The sequence below is a fragment of the Lupinus angustifolius genome, chromosome LG18 (assembly GCF_001865875.1).
Source record: "Lupinus angustifolius cultivar Tanjil chromosome LG18, LupAngTanjil_v1.0, whole genome shotgun sequence".
Classification (NCBI taxonomy): Eukaryota; Viridiplantae; Streptophyta; class Magnoliopsida; order Fabales; family Fabaceae; genus Lupinus; species Lupinus angustifolius.
The window spans coordinates 9016217-9032690 of record NC_032026.1 but is presented as its reverse complement, the minus strand read 5'-3'; the positions used below and the strand labels follow the sequence as shown (position 1 = coordinate 9032690).

The 16474-nt window shown below is 34.3% G+C and overlaps 1 protein-coding gene and 1 non-coding gene across 2 annotated transcripts; both read left to right on the top strand.

Moving 5' to 3' along the window:
* Positions 5570–12636, top strand: LOC109332864 (probable E3 ubiquitin ligase SUD1). The gene is made up of 9 exons (XM_019567975.1): positions 5570–6129; positions 6822–7514; positions 8241–9005; positions 9087–9298; positions 9378–9740; positions 10016–10176; positions 10259–10422; positions 10930–11076; positions 11978–12636. The coding sequence occupies exons 1-9, from the start codon at positions 5767–5769 to the stop codon at positions 12476–12478; spliced, it is 3369 nt and encodes a 1122-aa protein (XP_019423520.1). The 5' UTR covers positions 5570–5766; the 3' UTR covers positions 12479–12636.
* On the top strand, positions 14694–14765 carry TRNAD-GUC. The gene has a single exon. It is a non-coding gene; the product is annotated as a tRNA-Asp (tRNA).

Sequence of the window (16474 nt, the reverse complement as noted above, 5' to 3'; positions counted from 1 at the left end):
CCTTCGAGATTCCAGAAATGGCTCAACAAGGTATGTTCTTCATCTTCACCATGAACTCATTTGGGGTTTCTTCGGTCTGGACCATGGATGTTCCATTCGGGTGTATGTATGGGCATACACATTAGGTTGTGGGAACAAAGCCATGGTCATAAGGACTTCCGCATTCACTCTATGGATTTCGGATGGAGAAGGAATTTCCCTCCAACAATTCCATCTAGGTAATGCTCATGTGAGTTGGTGTTCCAAGAAGTAGGATATAGTTGACTTATCCTCATGTGAAGCTGAGTACATTGCAGCTAGCATGAGTGCTTGCTAAGCTGTGTCGTTAGATGCTTTGATGGAAGTACTAAAACTGAAAGCAGAAGGAGTGCAAATGTTGGTGGACAACAAATCTGCCATTAACTTGGCTATGAATCATGTGGCTCATGGAAGAAGCAAACACATATATACCATATTTCACTACATTAGAGATCAAGTAACCAAAGTGAAGATAAAATTGGAATTCTGCACTTTAGAAAACCAATTGGGTGATGTTTTTACAATGTCATTGAAGAAGGAAAGGTTTGAAGAACTCAGACACAAGATTGGAGTCATTAGTCTAGTTAGTATGAATTAAGGGAGAGTGTTGAGAATAATGTAATTCATTTAGCTAGTTTCATTAATCGATTAATAGTTTGAATAATCGATTAAACTGTCTGTTATTTTTGTTATAAATGGCACTATAACTGAAATAAAAATGGCGTGAAGTATTATTCAATTTGTCTCTATATACACATCTCTCTCGATAATCAATTACCCCATCTTTTAATCGATAATTTCTTTTTTTCTTTCTTTTCTTCCAACAAAAACAAATATAACTAATCGTAGGAGGTATTAGATATATTAAGACATAGAAGTTTGGATGAGAATGATAATACGTGATACAAATAAATTGTTCATGGTCTAGATTTTGTTATTTTTTAAATAAAATAGTTTTGAAGAGTACCAAACCTCATCCCCCTCATATTTCACCAATAAACTCTTTAATATGAAGGATATCAATATTAGACATATTACATTGTTGGAACTTAATAACAAGCCATCCCAGCACAACGTTAACACTTCAAAGCCTTTTGCATTTGGATACTGAGTAACCCTAATATTATCCAAGATTGTGTATTAATTTTTTGTGTATAAGAATCATAGAATAGCTAATCTTTTAGGGGAATACATATTTTGTCCCAAAATATATATAATTTTATGTGTTACTTTCTTTGATCGGTCAGAAAATTATTTTATCATTAAATTTTAAACTTAAATATATAAATTCAAATAAATCAGAACAAATATAATATAAAATGACACACACTCTTGATATAGTTCTCATGTCATGGAAAATGGATTTGCTGCAGTCACTTGTGTGACATTCTAGCCATCATTTTTTAATTTTATTTAGTGATAAAATAAAAAAACTGAAAATAAATGTTCTAGACTGCATGTGTTTTTAGACTCAACTGTTATTTAGCCACCCATTAGCCTTTGTAGCCATTTTCATTTTCAATTTTAAACATTTGAATCATTTAATCCAATCAACACTATAACTTGCCATAATGAAATGTTGTCATTAGAGATGGCAAAATGGATCGTTCGACCCGTTTAGTCTATGCCCACAAAAATTTAAGCGGGCACGACATGCCTGTATTGGTTAACGGACAAAATTCAATGCTCTGCCCGTTTTAAAATGGGCTAACGGGCTTGCGGGCATTGTTGAATAATTAAAAAAAATATTCATATAATAAATGAAATTAAATTAAATAAAGTAGTTGAAGATAAAAAATTAACAAATTTTTTGATACTTTATATGAAGTTTAACAAATTACATTAGATTAAAAATTTTTAGGGATTAAAAATTACATTACATCATAACTTATTTAAAATTTTCTTACTTTTTCCTTAAATTATGTTTATAAGCCGGCCGCGGGCCGCCTGTATGCCCAATGGAAATGCACGCAAACTTAGTGGACAAAACGGGTCGAATGAAACAGGCAAATGGGCAAAATATGTATGCTCTATCCATAAAAAATGTGGGCTATATGGGCGCGCCCGCATGCGATGCCCGTTTTGGCATCTCTAGTTGTCATTCTAGGTAGAGGTGTTCCAATTCATAATAATCCAAACAAAAAAAACTGAAAAACAATTTAAAATAAATCCAAATCACAAAACGACATGTGATTAGATTGTGTTTAGTTGATTTTTTAAAAACTGATCTATTTGATTTTTGGATCAAACACTAAAAATCATACATATCCAAACTTGATCACATTAATTTAGCTTATTAGGAATATGCACAAATAAAGTTGTGTGTTTAAGTATTTAACACTTCAATAATATTATCAAACAAGCTAGAAAGCAAATTCAACAATCAATTAGTTATAGATAGATTAAATAACATTTATTTGGTATAACCAAAAATTATGTGTTTGTTAAGTAAAATATTCTCACAAAAAATGTTTACATTATAGAGATAATATTTCTCTTGGTAAGTATAATTAAGTTGTTATGTTTGTTTTATTCTAATATACAATACAATCATAATGAAATAAGAAATCAATTCTACCTATCATCATATTCAATTGTTTCTTTCTTTTTTAATAAGAACATATTGGTATGAATATAATGCCTTTACTCATTATCATGACTTTAATTTTAGTTATGCTTAGGTCTTTGATATAGTAATATTTTAAATTATACAATAATTGTTTGTTTGTTTATATCAACATGGTGGTAGGAACAAAATTGTGGACTTATGACATTATGTCTTTATGTATATGTAAATCGTATTATGACTGGATAACTAGAAACCTTGGATCCTCAAATATGTTGAATATGCCAATTATTCATCCTAAAAGCTTTGATATTCTGCTTTGGTCAATTTGGAAAATGAGAAACAATATGGTGTTCAAGGATGATACTTTTAACATGCATAAAATTCTCTATTGTGCACTCGGTTGGCAACATATTATACAAATGATACTAATTTGAGATTTCTTTCGTCTTTTCTTGCTAGTCTAATGTACAAACAAATTTTAGTTGGATAGAAATCCCGTCCACTGGGATGGAATAAGTGCAATATAGATGGCTCAGTTTGAAGGACAACTAATATAGAAGGTTGTGGTGGAGTTTGTATAGATGATTCACGTAAGTGGTTGTTTGGTTTCTGTAAGAACTTGGGATCATCTACTGTTTTGTGGGCAGAACTATGGGGTATTTACTCTATGCTAACTTTAGCTTGGAGTAAAGGTTTAAAGAAATTAATTATTAAAAGTGATTTCAAGGTAGCTATCAGCTTGATTTCTAATGGTTGTGATCATTTCCATCCTTACGCCTTTTTAGTGGATGTATTAGAACCTGGTTGGGCATAGATTGAAATGTTCAATGCATACACATATATAGGGAGGCAAACCAGGTGGCAGATTTCATGGCTAACATGTCACATGAGGTGGATGTAGGAACCTACCTTTTGGAGCTTCCACCAAGTAGGTGTAGAGATTGGCTTTTGTTTGACTGTACGAGAATGTGTTTTCCTATATCTACCTTAGCTTAGTCTTTTTGGAATTTTAGCCCCTCAATTGTACAAAAAAAAATTGTATTATGACAAGGTTGTGACAATATTAACATGAATGCATGCAAAATTGTCACTTTAAATGTATTAGACTTAATATTTTATTCATGTTTATAAGTTTTGAAATGTATGTATAAAGTTCCAATCTTTTATATAAAAAAACCAATTCAAATCTCATATAATATTTGATCGGCTTTGATTGTATGTCTTAAATGTAAATAAATGAGATCGGATTGGACCACAAGTTAACTATGTGTTTGAATCAGATGATTTTTGCTTAAAAATTGATCCAAAGTGACTACAATACCCTTAATTCTAGGATTGTTAAAAGGAATAGTAACAAAAAAACTAGAATTGAGAAAATGAATATATCATGATTATAATGAGAAAAGTCAATGAAGCAAAAATAGTCATTAGTCGTACTAAAATAGAGAGTTGTTTGTGGGCTAGAGAAGTAAATGTAATGGCGAAACTAGGGTTGAAAAAATGACACATGATTGAATATAATGGGATGATTTGATTGAGTGAACATAGTCTCCCATTATGGCGAAATGGAGAGTACTCATTAGTGGGGATGAAGCACATAATGCTATGGTGAACAGTGATGAAGACTATGATAAGATTTTTAATGTCAAACCTATGAATTAACCAATTCTTATTTGGCCTTGAGAAAATGTTTGAACAAACCAACTAATAAAATGTTAGTTGAATTGGTTTGTGGTGATTTAATTTGGTAGACTCATTTGTAAAGATGGTAAAACGGGTATTGTCCGCGGGCAGGGCATACAAATTTTGCCCATAAACATAATTTAAGGAAAAAGTAAGAAAATTTTAAATAAGTTATGATGTAATGTGATTTTTAATCCCTAAAAATTATAATCTAATGTGATTTGTTAAAATTCATATAAAATTTCAAAAAATTTGTTAATTTTTTAATCTTCAACTACTTTATTTAATTTAATTTAATATCATTTATTATATGATTTTTTTTAATTATTCAACAATGCCCGCGGGCTGCCCTCAAGCCCGTTTTAAAACGGGCAGAGCATTGAATTTTGTACCAATCGGGCATACCTGCGCCCGCTTAAATTTTTGCAGGCATTTGTGGGCGCGGATGAAACGGGTCGGACGGCGCATTTTGCCATCTCTACTCATTTGCACATATGCTAGTTGTATGAGATAATTCCTTTTGAGTGTTGGTCGTGTTTGGGCCTCAAGAAAAAAGTTTGAGTCAACTTAATGAACCTAACTAATCAAACCCATAAAATGTGGATTGAGTTGGATTAGGTTAATTGGATTTGATAAACTCATTTGTAAATATACGAATTTCAAGAAATTAATTATTTATTTTTTTGTTGATTCTCAAGAAAAATATTTGAATAAACTAGATAGACGAAAACCAACCCATAGAATGAGTTTAGAAGGCTTAGATTGATTAGATTTCACAAACAATGTCATTTACATCTTTACCTAATAATAAACACTGACAATCTAAGTGTTTTTACACTGTGAGTAAATTGTTCATCATTTATATTTTTTGGTATTACCAAAAGTATTTTCTCACCTTTTTTAGGTAAAGAATAATGTCACTCCTAAGAATCCAACTATCAACCTTGGGGATCCAATAAGATTTTATACCCACTAAATTAATGTGTTATTGATGTCTATCATTTCCTAGTAAGGATGCATAGATTTTAAACTAATGATAATAAGAAGAAGAAATTACTCTTATGTGGACATATATGAAAATAGGTTTAGTGTTTCACACCAAAATACTTTCCATCTATTAAGCCACTTTTGTTGGTAATTTTTCCCATTTTACCATTGTTAAACAAGTGGAAAAAATAATCCCACATGAATTTATGAGTTGCAAGTTGTTAAATAGAAGTACCCACCGGTGAGACTTACGAGAAAACCATACCCATAACAACCTCATACTAAACAAATCACACGCTTCCACGTCTTCAAAAACCTCACGTCCATATGCGTCACCAACACCATCACCCTCTCGTAATATAAATTTTCCAACGAGGGTAAACTCGTAAACCTCTATTCCCTTTCTTCATTCTCCGTACACCTTTCTCTAACCTTCATTCCCCAACTCGGTCCCTGAACTCGCGCTGAGTCACCACCGGTCCAAGGCCGGTTCGATTCGGTCCAGTTTCATGGAGATCGCTCACGATCACGAGCCGCCACCATCTCCTTCCTTCGACGGAACCTCAATCGCCGCTGAAACTCTCGCAAACTCTCCGTCGTCGTCTTCCTCTTGCTCCTCCCCTTCTTCTTCATCTTCGTCGAAGGGAAAGGAGATTGAGGCGACCGCGTCATCAACGGCGCCGCCGCCACATGCCGCCGCAAAATATGATGATGATGACGAGGAGGAAGAGGATGTGTGCCGGATATGCCGGAACCCTGGTGAAGCAGATAATCCTCTCCGGTACCCTTGCGCGTGCAGTGGTAGCATCAAGTTTGTGCATCAGGATTGTCTCCTTCAGTGGCTTAATCATAGCAACGCTCGCCAATGCGAGGTTTCATATATTTTCATTGAATTTCTCATCTAAATATTTTATATTTGGTGCTTGTTATTATATAAATAAATTGACGTGGTTATAATTCTCATCCGATCTGATGCTTAAGAATAATGAAAACAGAAGCATGGTCTATCTATTGGTTAAATGATAGAAATGTATTATATCCATTTAATGATTTATGGCTAATCTTTCAAGTTGGAACGTAAGAAAAATTAGTTGCTTAGGCCAAGTAAATATTCTATAAGAAAAAGGGGGTCTGGTGTATGAGGCTGGTGGGGTCTAGGGAGGTAGACGTACGACAGCCTTGTGAGGTTGTTTCTAGGATCTGAATCCGTGACCTCGTCGTCACAAGGCAAATAACCTTATCTTTGCTTCGAGGCTCACCCTCTCAAGTTAATGTTTTCTATAATAGCATAATATTGCCACGGAAACTAGCAATTATGAACATGAAAAGAGAAGAATAAGAAGAACCACTCTTTCTCTTGCTTACAGTAGCTACTTGATAACATATATAGACTGTAGTTAGTGTAGTAGACTTTTTAGGATATAGTAGGGCGCTGATTTTGAAGTTATGTATATAATATGTTCTGGTAGTAGGTTTTTCTTTGCAACCACACCGAATATGTCAAATAATTCCCTTTGAATTAAATGTTTTTGTGTACTTGATGCCTTGCTTCAACATGGTGCAGGTCTGCAAGCATCCATTCTCTTTCTCTCCTGTTTATGCAGACAATGCTCCAGCTAGGCTGCCTTTCCAAGAGTTTGTGGTTGGAATGGCAATGAAAGCTTGTCATGTTCTGCAATTCTTTTTGCGTCTGAGTTTTGTGCTATCTGTGTGGCTCCTCATTATACCTTTCATAACATTCTGGATATGGCGATTAGCTTTTGTGAGAAGTTTTGGTGAAGCCCAAAGGTTATTCTTAAGCCATTTATCAACAGCAGTTATTCTGACAGATTGCCTCCATGGTTTCTTACTTTCTGCAAGCATTGTCTTCATTTTTCTCGGGGCCACTTCTTTGAGAGATTACTTTAGGCATTTGAGAGAAATCGGGGGGCAGGATGCTGATAGAGAAGATGAGGTGGACAGAAATGGTGCTCGAATGGCTAGAAGGCCTCCTGTACAAGCTAATCGTAATATTGCTGGTGATGGGAATGGAGAAGATGCTGCTGGGGCACAAGGAATTGCAGGAGCAGGTCAAGTAATTAGACGTAATGCTGAAAATGTTGCTGCACGGTGGGAGATGCAAGCAGCACGTCTTGAGGCTCATGTTGAGCAGATGTTTGATGGTCTGGATGACGCTGATGGAGCAGAGGATGTGCCTTTTGATGAACTTGTTGGCATGCAGGGTCCAGTTTTTCATTTGGTTGAAAATGCATTTACTGTAAGTCTTTCGGATTTTATTTTAATGTCTGTTATTCATTTGTAACAATGTCCATCCAAATACTATTGGACTATTTTAGATCGTCTTTATGGCAGGAGAACTTAATTACCAAGCTTTACAGTCTCTACTCGAATAAGTATATTTATGTGGTGCATTGACACATGGCCTTAGTCTGCTTCTTTGGAGTAATGGATGAGACAATTTATTTATTAATGAACTTCCATCATTTCATGTGGATGGAGAGACTGAATATTAGTGCTTGTAGTTGCATGAACCTCAATGCCTTGTTGTCCTAAAACTTGTTTTGGGCTGGTTTTTCATCACTTAGTTATTTACAATATGAACTAATGAACAGAAGCTTGACTATTTCACTTTTATGAATATTTTCCTTTGGGTTTTGTCATTCTATTTATACAACTGTTCATTTTTTATTGTAATTTACACCATCAATACTTAAAGTTTGAGTATTTATCTCTGATCATTTTCCTGTGTGTTAGTCATTCCATTGATGCAACAGCTTTGTATATTTTGTACATTGCATCTCGTTGTTTTTAAGAAATTAGTTATTTTTCATCAGTTGTTGTAAATAACTAATTGATGAACTGAATTTCCATCTGATGAACCAATTTTCTTATTTACAACATGAACTTAGTTATTTTTCATGAATTTTTTTTGATGTTTACCACATTTCTTATTTATAAATCAAATGCTTTTTTCTCTATGCAGGTGTTGGCAAGCAACATGATTTTCCTTGGTGTTGTAATCTTTGTTCCCTTCTCATTTGGCCGCATCATACTCCATTATCTATCTTGGTTCTTCTCAACTGCTGCTGGTCCTATATTGTCAGTGGTGGCCCCACTTACAGACACATCTCTTTCCCTAGCAAATATTACTTTAAAAAATGTGTTAACATCTGTTAAAAACTTGTCATCTGATGCTCAAGAAAGTGGTTCAGTTGGTCAGGTTGCAGAAATGCTGAAACTGAATGCAAATGGATCGAGTGAAATGTCAAACAACATAAGTGCAGTTTCAGCTGATCTCTTGAATGGAGGGTCAATTGCAACTTCAAGGCTTTCTGATGTTACTACTCTAGCTATTGGATATATTTTCATATTTTCTCTGATTGTCTGCTACTTTGGTGTTGTTGCTTTAATTCGTTACACAAAGGGTGAACCTTTGACCATGGGAAGATTCTATGGTATTGCTTCTATTGCAGAGACAATTCCATCTCTCTTCAGGCAGTTTTTGGCTGCAATGAGGCATTTGATGACCATGGTTAAGGTTGCTTTCCTTTTAGTCATTGAACTGGGGGTATTTCCTTTGATGTGTGGGTGGTGGCTAGATGTTTGTACTATACAGATGTTTGGGAAGACAATGGCTCATAGAGTTCAGTTCTTCTCTGCGTCTCCTTTAGCAAGCTCATTGATTCATTGGGTTGTAGGGATTGTGTACATGCTACAAATTAGCATATTTGTCAGCCTACTCAGAGGGGTAAGTCTTTGTCACTTGACATGATTTTAAAGCTATGGTTTTGTTTTTTATTACCTTTTCACACTCTGTTTCCAATGGCAGGTTTTGCGTAATGGAGTTTTGTACTTCCTTCGAGATCCTGCTGATCCAAACTACAATCCATTCCGTGATCTGATAGACGATCCTGTGCACAAGCATGCTCGCAGAGTGCTATTATCTGTTGCAGTTTATGGGAGTTTGATTGTGATGCTAGTATTTTTGCCTGTCAAACTTGCCATGAGGATGACACCTTCCATTTTCCCACTTGACATATCGTAAGCTGGCCTCCTTAAGCAATTTTATATGCTGTGCTCTTTGTTACAGTTGTTAACTTCAAATAAGCCTATTTTGCAGGGTATCTGATCCATTCACTGAGATTCCGGCTGACATGCTTCTCTTTCAGATCTGTATCCCATTTGCTATTGAGCATTTTAAATTGAGAACAACTATTAAATCCCTACTTCGCTATTGGTTTACAGCCGTTGGTTGGGCACTTGGTTTAACCGACTTTTTACTGCCTAGACCTGACGACATTGGTAATCAAGAAAATGGAAACGAGGAGCCTGTTAGGCAGGAAAGGCTTCAGGTAGTACAAGCTGGAGTGCATGATCAGGGTGTAATAGCATTTGCAGGTGATGATTTTAACATGGTCATTAATGCAGCAGGAGAGCTGAATGCTGGAGATGATTATGACAATGAAGAGCAATCTGATTCTGAGTGAGTTCCTTACAAATTGAAATCATACAATTGTGTTTTATGCATTTATCCAATAGTACAATTTATCTATTTATCTAGTTATATTGCACATTTTTCTATGGAGAGGAGGCCTGGAAGTGGGCGAAGGACCAGGTCTGTGACTTCATGGTTTTTTTGGCTTTGCATAATGCGATGCATGAAAAGTGTTGCCGGATTCACCACTTTCTCTATATACACATGTTCTAGCTTGTTAATTTTTCACCATCTTATTAAATATTTGTTTGATGTGACTATAGCAGTTACGCCTTTGTGCTCCGCATTGTTCTTTTACTGGTGATTGCTTGGATGACTCTGCTTGTCTTCAACTCTTCCCTGATAGTTGTCCCGATTTCACTTGGACGAGCACTTTTCAATTCTATTCCTCGTCTTCCCATAACTCATGGCATTAAGTGCAATGGTATGTAATCGAGTGAACTGTTCTCTTTTGTCAGCTTGCTTCATAACTTTGGATGTGTTTGTAATCTTGTTTCTATTTTTAGATCTGTATGCATTCATCATTGGAAGCTACGTGATCTGGACTGCTGTTGCTGGAGTCAGATACTCAATTGAGCAAATTAGAAAACGGAGAGCTTCAGTTTTGTTTGGCCAAATATGGAAGTGGTGTGCCATTGTTATGAAGAGTTCTGCACTTTTGTCTATATGGGTAAGGATGCTTCTGATTGTAATCATGTTACTGAACCTACCCTTTTGATTATGCATTATTTTGTATGCGTTTTTGCTGAACCTACCCGTAATGTTATATGGACTGAATGTTAGGCAGTAAAATGTAAACAAGAGAATAAACTCATTGTAGACACTAGAGAAGATAGGATTATGAGTGTATATATTAGGGAGAAAGTTGAGGTAGCTCCTATTGTAGAAAAGATGGTAGATTCGCATCTTAGGTAGCTTGCTTATGTGTGGAGGAGACCATTAGAAGTCCTAGTATGCAGAGTATATAAATGGAGTTAGTCTAATTTCTAGAGGCAGAGGAAGGCCAAGAAAACCATTGGCAAAACTATTAGGAAAGATTTAGAGATCAATGTTTTGTCAACAGACATTTATGATATAGCATTATGTTATTCAATCCAGGTAGCCAACCTCACCTAATGGAACTAAGGCTTGGTAGTTGTTGTTTGTTTTTTATTGATCAACCCATTTTTTGTTTCAGATATTCGTCATTCCAGTGCTAATTGGGCTTCTCTTTGAGCTTTTGGTCATTGTGCCAATGAGAGTTCCGGTGGATGAAAGTCCTGTATTCCTTCTTTATCAAGACTGGGCATTAGGCCTTATATTTCTCAAGATTTGGACTCGATTGGTGAGTTTGTTTTCTTTATTATCAGCTTTTCCTCTGATCAGTCTTTGTTGACTGGCTTTAGTTTTTGGTATAGTTTTTATCAGTTTCTTTGAATGCTCCAAGATGTGTAAATAAATTATGATCGATGTGATGTTGCAAAACCTCCTTTTACCCTCAATTCAGAGTGATATTGATTTAGAAAATCTTATTTTCTGCTATACCAAAGTAACTCGTAAATGTATCCTGCTGCATTGGTAGTATCTATCAAATCTGTCATTTAGGTTCACAGTTCTAAGTTGGCTCCTATCTACCTGACCAAACCCTCCTCTTTTATCTGGGTAAGTATTGGCAGCAAAGCATTGCATACGCAGTATATAATCCTAATGTGATTGTTTGATCCATGTAGTTAACTCCGCTTGGTGGAGCAGATTGTTGTAATCTGTACTTCCTTTTGCCATATAGTGTGTTTCTTCATATATTCTTTGTGTGGGATGTTCTGTATTTGTTTGATATCAAAGGGTATTATGAACTTTCTTTGGGGATCACATTGGCAATGTATTTTGATACATCAGTAATAATGAACAAGATGGGAGATAAATGAATTTTATTAGAAGGGTGAGTCCTACCAAGTTCACTACTCTTAGGATTGTGATCTGAGAGAAGTATTTTGATTATTAGTTTTTGAACCTTGATAGTTTTTTACCATATGCAATTTCAGATATTTATTTCTATTCAGCTCACAATGAATTTCCAATCCATATGTATGTGTATGTGATCAACCTAACTAATAATTGAGATCTTATTTATTTTTTCGCCTCATCCATTGTCTATCAACCTAACTAATAATTGAATACCCAAGGTTTTGTTTACATGATTGAGTTGACTGGCTGACATGCTGTTGTTGACTTGGTTCTTTGATTAGGTTATGTTAGACCACCTGATGCCTCTCATGGATGAAAGTTGGCGTGCTAAATTTGAGAGGGTTAGAGAGAATGGCTTCTCCAGGCTTCAAGGTCTTTGGGTCCTTAGGGAAATTGTACTTCCAATCATAATGAAACTATTGACAGCATTGTGTGTACCTTATGTTTTGGCCAGAGGTGTTTTTCCAGCACTTGGGTATCCCTTGGTGGTGAATTCTGCGGTATATCGTTTTGCATGGTTGGGTTGCCTCTCTTTCAGTTTCTTGTGCTTTTGTGCCAAGAGATTTCATGTGTGGTTCACAAATCTCCATAATTCAATACGCGACGATCGGTATCTGATTGGCCGGAGATTGCATAACTTTGGAGAACATGTTCAGAGGGCAACTGAAGGAGGAGCTTCGCTGGGGACACAGGATATTTTACTAGGGACGAATTTAATCCAACAAGATCGTGAAGCAGATGTCGGACTACGGTTGAGGCACATCAATCAACAGGCACACTGAGTTATATAACATTTCAGATAAGGAGACTTAAGGTTGTGTTAAGCCTTGGGCTATCATGGCTCATGAATAGCTGATGTATACACTAAACAACTCTGTTGGATAGTTATCACACCTCTTTTCACGACTCAAGATGAATACTGTGCATGTTAGATGTTCAATAATTTAGTTATAATATTAGGTAAACTAAAATATTGTAGAGCAATGTTTTTTTCATTGTTTGTGAAGCATAGGATTCCAGCAGGCTGGATGAAGTGTTTTAGCTGTCACATATCATAGGGAGGTGTTACTCAAATATAAGTTTGAAGTTTATATGAAATGGAACATTGGATACTAAAATGTCATCCAGCAAATAAATACAATGTAACGTATGTAAGAATGAGTTCATGAAAAAAATTTGAGGTAGATCCTACTATAGAAAAGGTTGTAGAATTATGTCTTTAGTTGATTTGAGTGTGTGGAGGATATTGCTAGAAACCCCTGTAAGGAGTGTATCAAATGAAAGTTGGTCAAGTTTTAAGAGATACATGAAAAATAGACAAAATAGTTGTGTCAAATTTAGAGATTAATGTTTTACATCCGAAACTGTTAAGAGTCTGGATTAAGGTACTACATTGTAGATACCAGAAGTAACCAAGCCAGCAAAGAACTGCTATTCTCCTAGAATTCCAACGTGAACTTTTTCTGGTCTTCGACATATTGTGTGATTAATTAGGGTTATAGTTCACTGCTATTCCAAGCTAAAATCAGCACAAAATAAAAGCCTTGATTGAAGGGGATACTTTTGATATCATTTGCTAGGGCTTTGAAAAGAAAAACGAAATGAACAATATTACACCATCACTGAATTTAATGTAGCCAAAAGAACCTTTTCATTTGAAGAGGTTTTTGTTAATGAACCGAATATCACTAAAATAACTGGTCTAGAATTCATATATGTTAAACATTAGCTTTAGAATCAAATTTGCAATCAAGATCACGATCAGTAGGGTACCCTTTGTAGATCCATAGGGTACCTTTTGTAGATCATGATCCGTATTTCAATCAAGATATGGTCATTATTCTCCTCGTAATTTGGATTGTAGATTCTTTTAAGAAAATATTTATACTAATTTAAACAAGTATGTTGACCCTTGTGGTTGAGTCATTTGTATGTATACCAATGGACTAGGATCCGTGTATGATTAATTAATGATGATTTGAGAACATACTAGGATTTATTTGGGTGACAAGTTTTTGAATCATGTTAATGTAAGCTAGTGTAGTAAGAATATTGTTTTAAAAATACAAATTGTGTTAGTCAATATTAGAATACAATAAGTCTGTGTTAAAGTATCATTTCATGATCTTTTTCTTTTAGTGATGGGCACTTTTGGTGTTGTCATCATAATTAAATAATTTCTCAATGCTTTGAGTTATGATCTGCATGTTCTTTGTATGAAATGTAAACTTTGTTAGTGGTGCTTTCACTTATTTCGTTTCAAAAATCTGGATTAGTGGGCACCATGAATTCATGATTGATTTCGGTCTCAATTTTCAATTATCACTCGCTCTTATGAGTTAAGCAATGATATCACTAACAATATCACAAACCCTAGTTTTGCTTTTGTATTCCATAGGTGCACTAATTGATAATAAGTTATCTCGTTTTCTTTCATTCATTTTTGTGAAGATAAAAACATTAAATTTTCTAAAAAATTATGAATTGATCTTTTATCTTTATTGATATCTTCTTATATTGATATTTTATCTTTTATGTGTCATTTTTGTTGTCCATTGTTTAATATAAATTTAGTAACTTTTATTATTTGCAATTTTGTATATCATAAATATATAAATTACACCCTAGTTATAATATATATAACTAGTGTCTTACTAAATATATAAATTATACAAGTTGAACAAACTTAACTGTAAATTATAATATTTAACATAAAATACTATATTTAATATTTATAATATATGAACTATACGTTATAAACAATAGAAAAATGGGTTGATGTCACGGAAGTGCCTATCAACGTGTTAATTATAATAAAGTAAATAATATTATTTATTGTAAGAAAAGTATATAATTAAAGACTTTGAAAATTCAAAAGGAGCTTTGAGATGGAAAAGGATAATAATTAATCAATAGACTAGCCGAAGAATGTTGTAGTTGTAAAAAAATCAGACCTGATACAAATTTATACAACCACGATAAACTAATATCAACCAAGTCGTTGTAGTATAGTGGTAAGTATTCCCGCCTGTCACGCGGGTGACCCGGGTTCGATCCCCGGCAGCGGCGTATTTTTATTTTTTATTCCAATTTTTGATGGCCAGGATTCAAATATATGTCGTCGTTTCATTGTGTTACCCCAACACTGGTAACATGTTCCTCTAATTATTTGCCCCACACTCAGGTCTCACTGTGTGTTTCATTCAACACGCTATATTTCAGCCAGGATAAAGATAACAATTGTTCTCTCCAAGTTTTATTCTTAAATTATATTGTTTAGATGGATTTATTTATTACTTATATCTTCCATATGTTTTTTATATTAAGTATAATATCTATACATTATTAATGTAAATTTATTTATTTACATTCAATATACATTCATCATTTATTTGGATTATTTTTAGTTAATAAAAATTAAATATGAATGGTGGATAATACGGTTATCGTGAAAAAACCTCTTACATCGTTAGTGTATACATTTTTTTTCTTTTATATTTTCTATCATAATTAATCTTTTTGGCTTCATGATAATAAAAAAATATGTGATTTTTATTTATCAACATAGATTTAATTTGGGAAAACATTTTTACTATCTTAATAGAAAAATATATTTTGAACGATTTACAAGAATTAGAATAAGTTGTGACTATTTAAAACAAAATTTGAAATCGTTCTAAAGCACACATCAAGTGTAGTTTCAAAAACTCATGTTTTTCAAAACAAACTTCAAGGTGAAAAATATAAGATGTGATGAATTTTTCACACCCAATCATATATTGTCAGCTTACCTTCCTTATAGCTCCACCGTTCCAAGTCCGTAATGTTAAGTTGGATTTTCCTAGATTCGACGGTTCAGATGTTCTTCAGTGCTTATTCAAGGCAAAATAATTTTTCTCGTACTACAACACTCCTGATGATCAGAGATTGACTATTGCTGCTATACATTTGAAGAAAGACATAGTTCCTTGGTACTAGATGATGCTTCGTACTAACCCTTTTAATTCTTGGGTCGCCTTTACCAGAGTACTGGTGTAAGAACGAGATTGCAACTAAGAGGGGGTGAATTAGTTGACTTAAAAATTATGGCCAATTTTTCTGCAAAATCAAGAGTTAACGTGCAGCGGAAAATATATGCAGAAAAATAATCAAGATAAAATGAAAGAGATAAGGGAGAAGAGAATACATAGTGATTTTTATACTGGTTAACCTTCTAATCCACCGAAGGCTACATCTAGTACTCTTGCAGCACAAGAGATTTCTTCACTAAGAATTATGAGTTGTAATTACAATATCTCACCCCGAGATTTCTATGTACCTTACACACTCCCTAATCCTTATTCACTATTGTAAAACATATTTCCAAGTAATTCTAATCCCATTTATTTTCGCACCCCGTGAAAGAAAGTATTCTGCAACAATATTGAAGAATGTACAACAATGGCAGATTGCCTTTACAAGTATGAAAGTAGTATAACTTGCAATCCAATCAACTCTTTATGTATAACAAGTAATAATGCTCTTTGGAAAACTTTGAAACACTTCTAAGCAACTTCAGAAAAACAACTTTGAAAGTTAAGGAGTAGTTGCAAAAAGTGTAGAGAAATAACTTCAGAATAAGTTTAAGAGCTTTTGGAAATTGTATAAGAGTTGTGTGTTGTTTTATATTTGTGTTGTGAGAGTTAGAGCCTTTATATAGACTTTCCAAACACTCATGGTGCTTTTCTGAAAGTGTAAGAGTTGTTTGAAGTGAAGAGATTTCGTTTGGACTGAGAACA

What these genes read in the sequence shown, in the direction of transcription:
- LOC109332864 (XM_019567975.1), top strand. Translation starts at nt 5,767, where the DNA reads ATGGAGATCGCTCACGATCACGAGCCGCCACCATCTCCTTCCTTCGAC. An exon ending in ATTTTCCCACTTGACATATC is followed by an intron (nt 9,299 to 9,377) that starts GTAAGCTGGCCT and finishes CCTATTTTGCAG; the next exon opens with GGTATCTGATCCATTCACTG. An exon ending in TCAAGATTTGGACTCGATTG is followed by an intron (nt 11,077 to 11,977) that starts GTGAGTTTGTTT and finishes TTCTTTGATTAG; the next exon opens with GTTATGTTAGACCACCTGAT.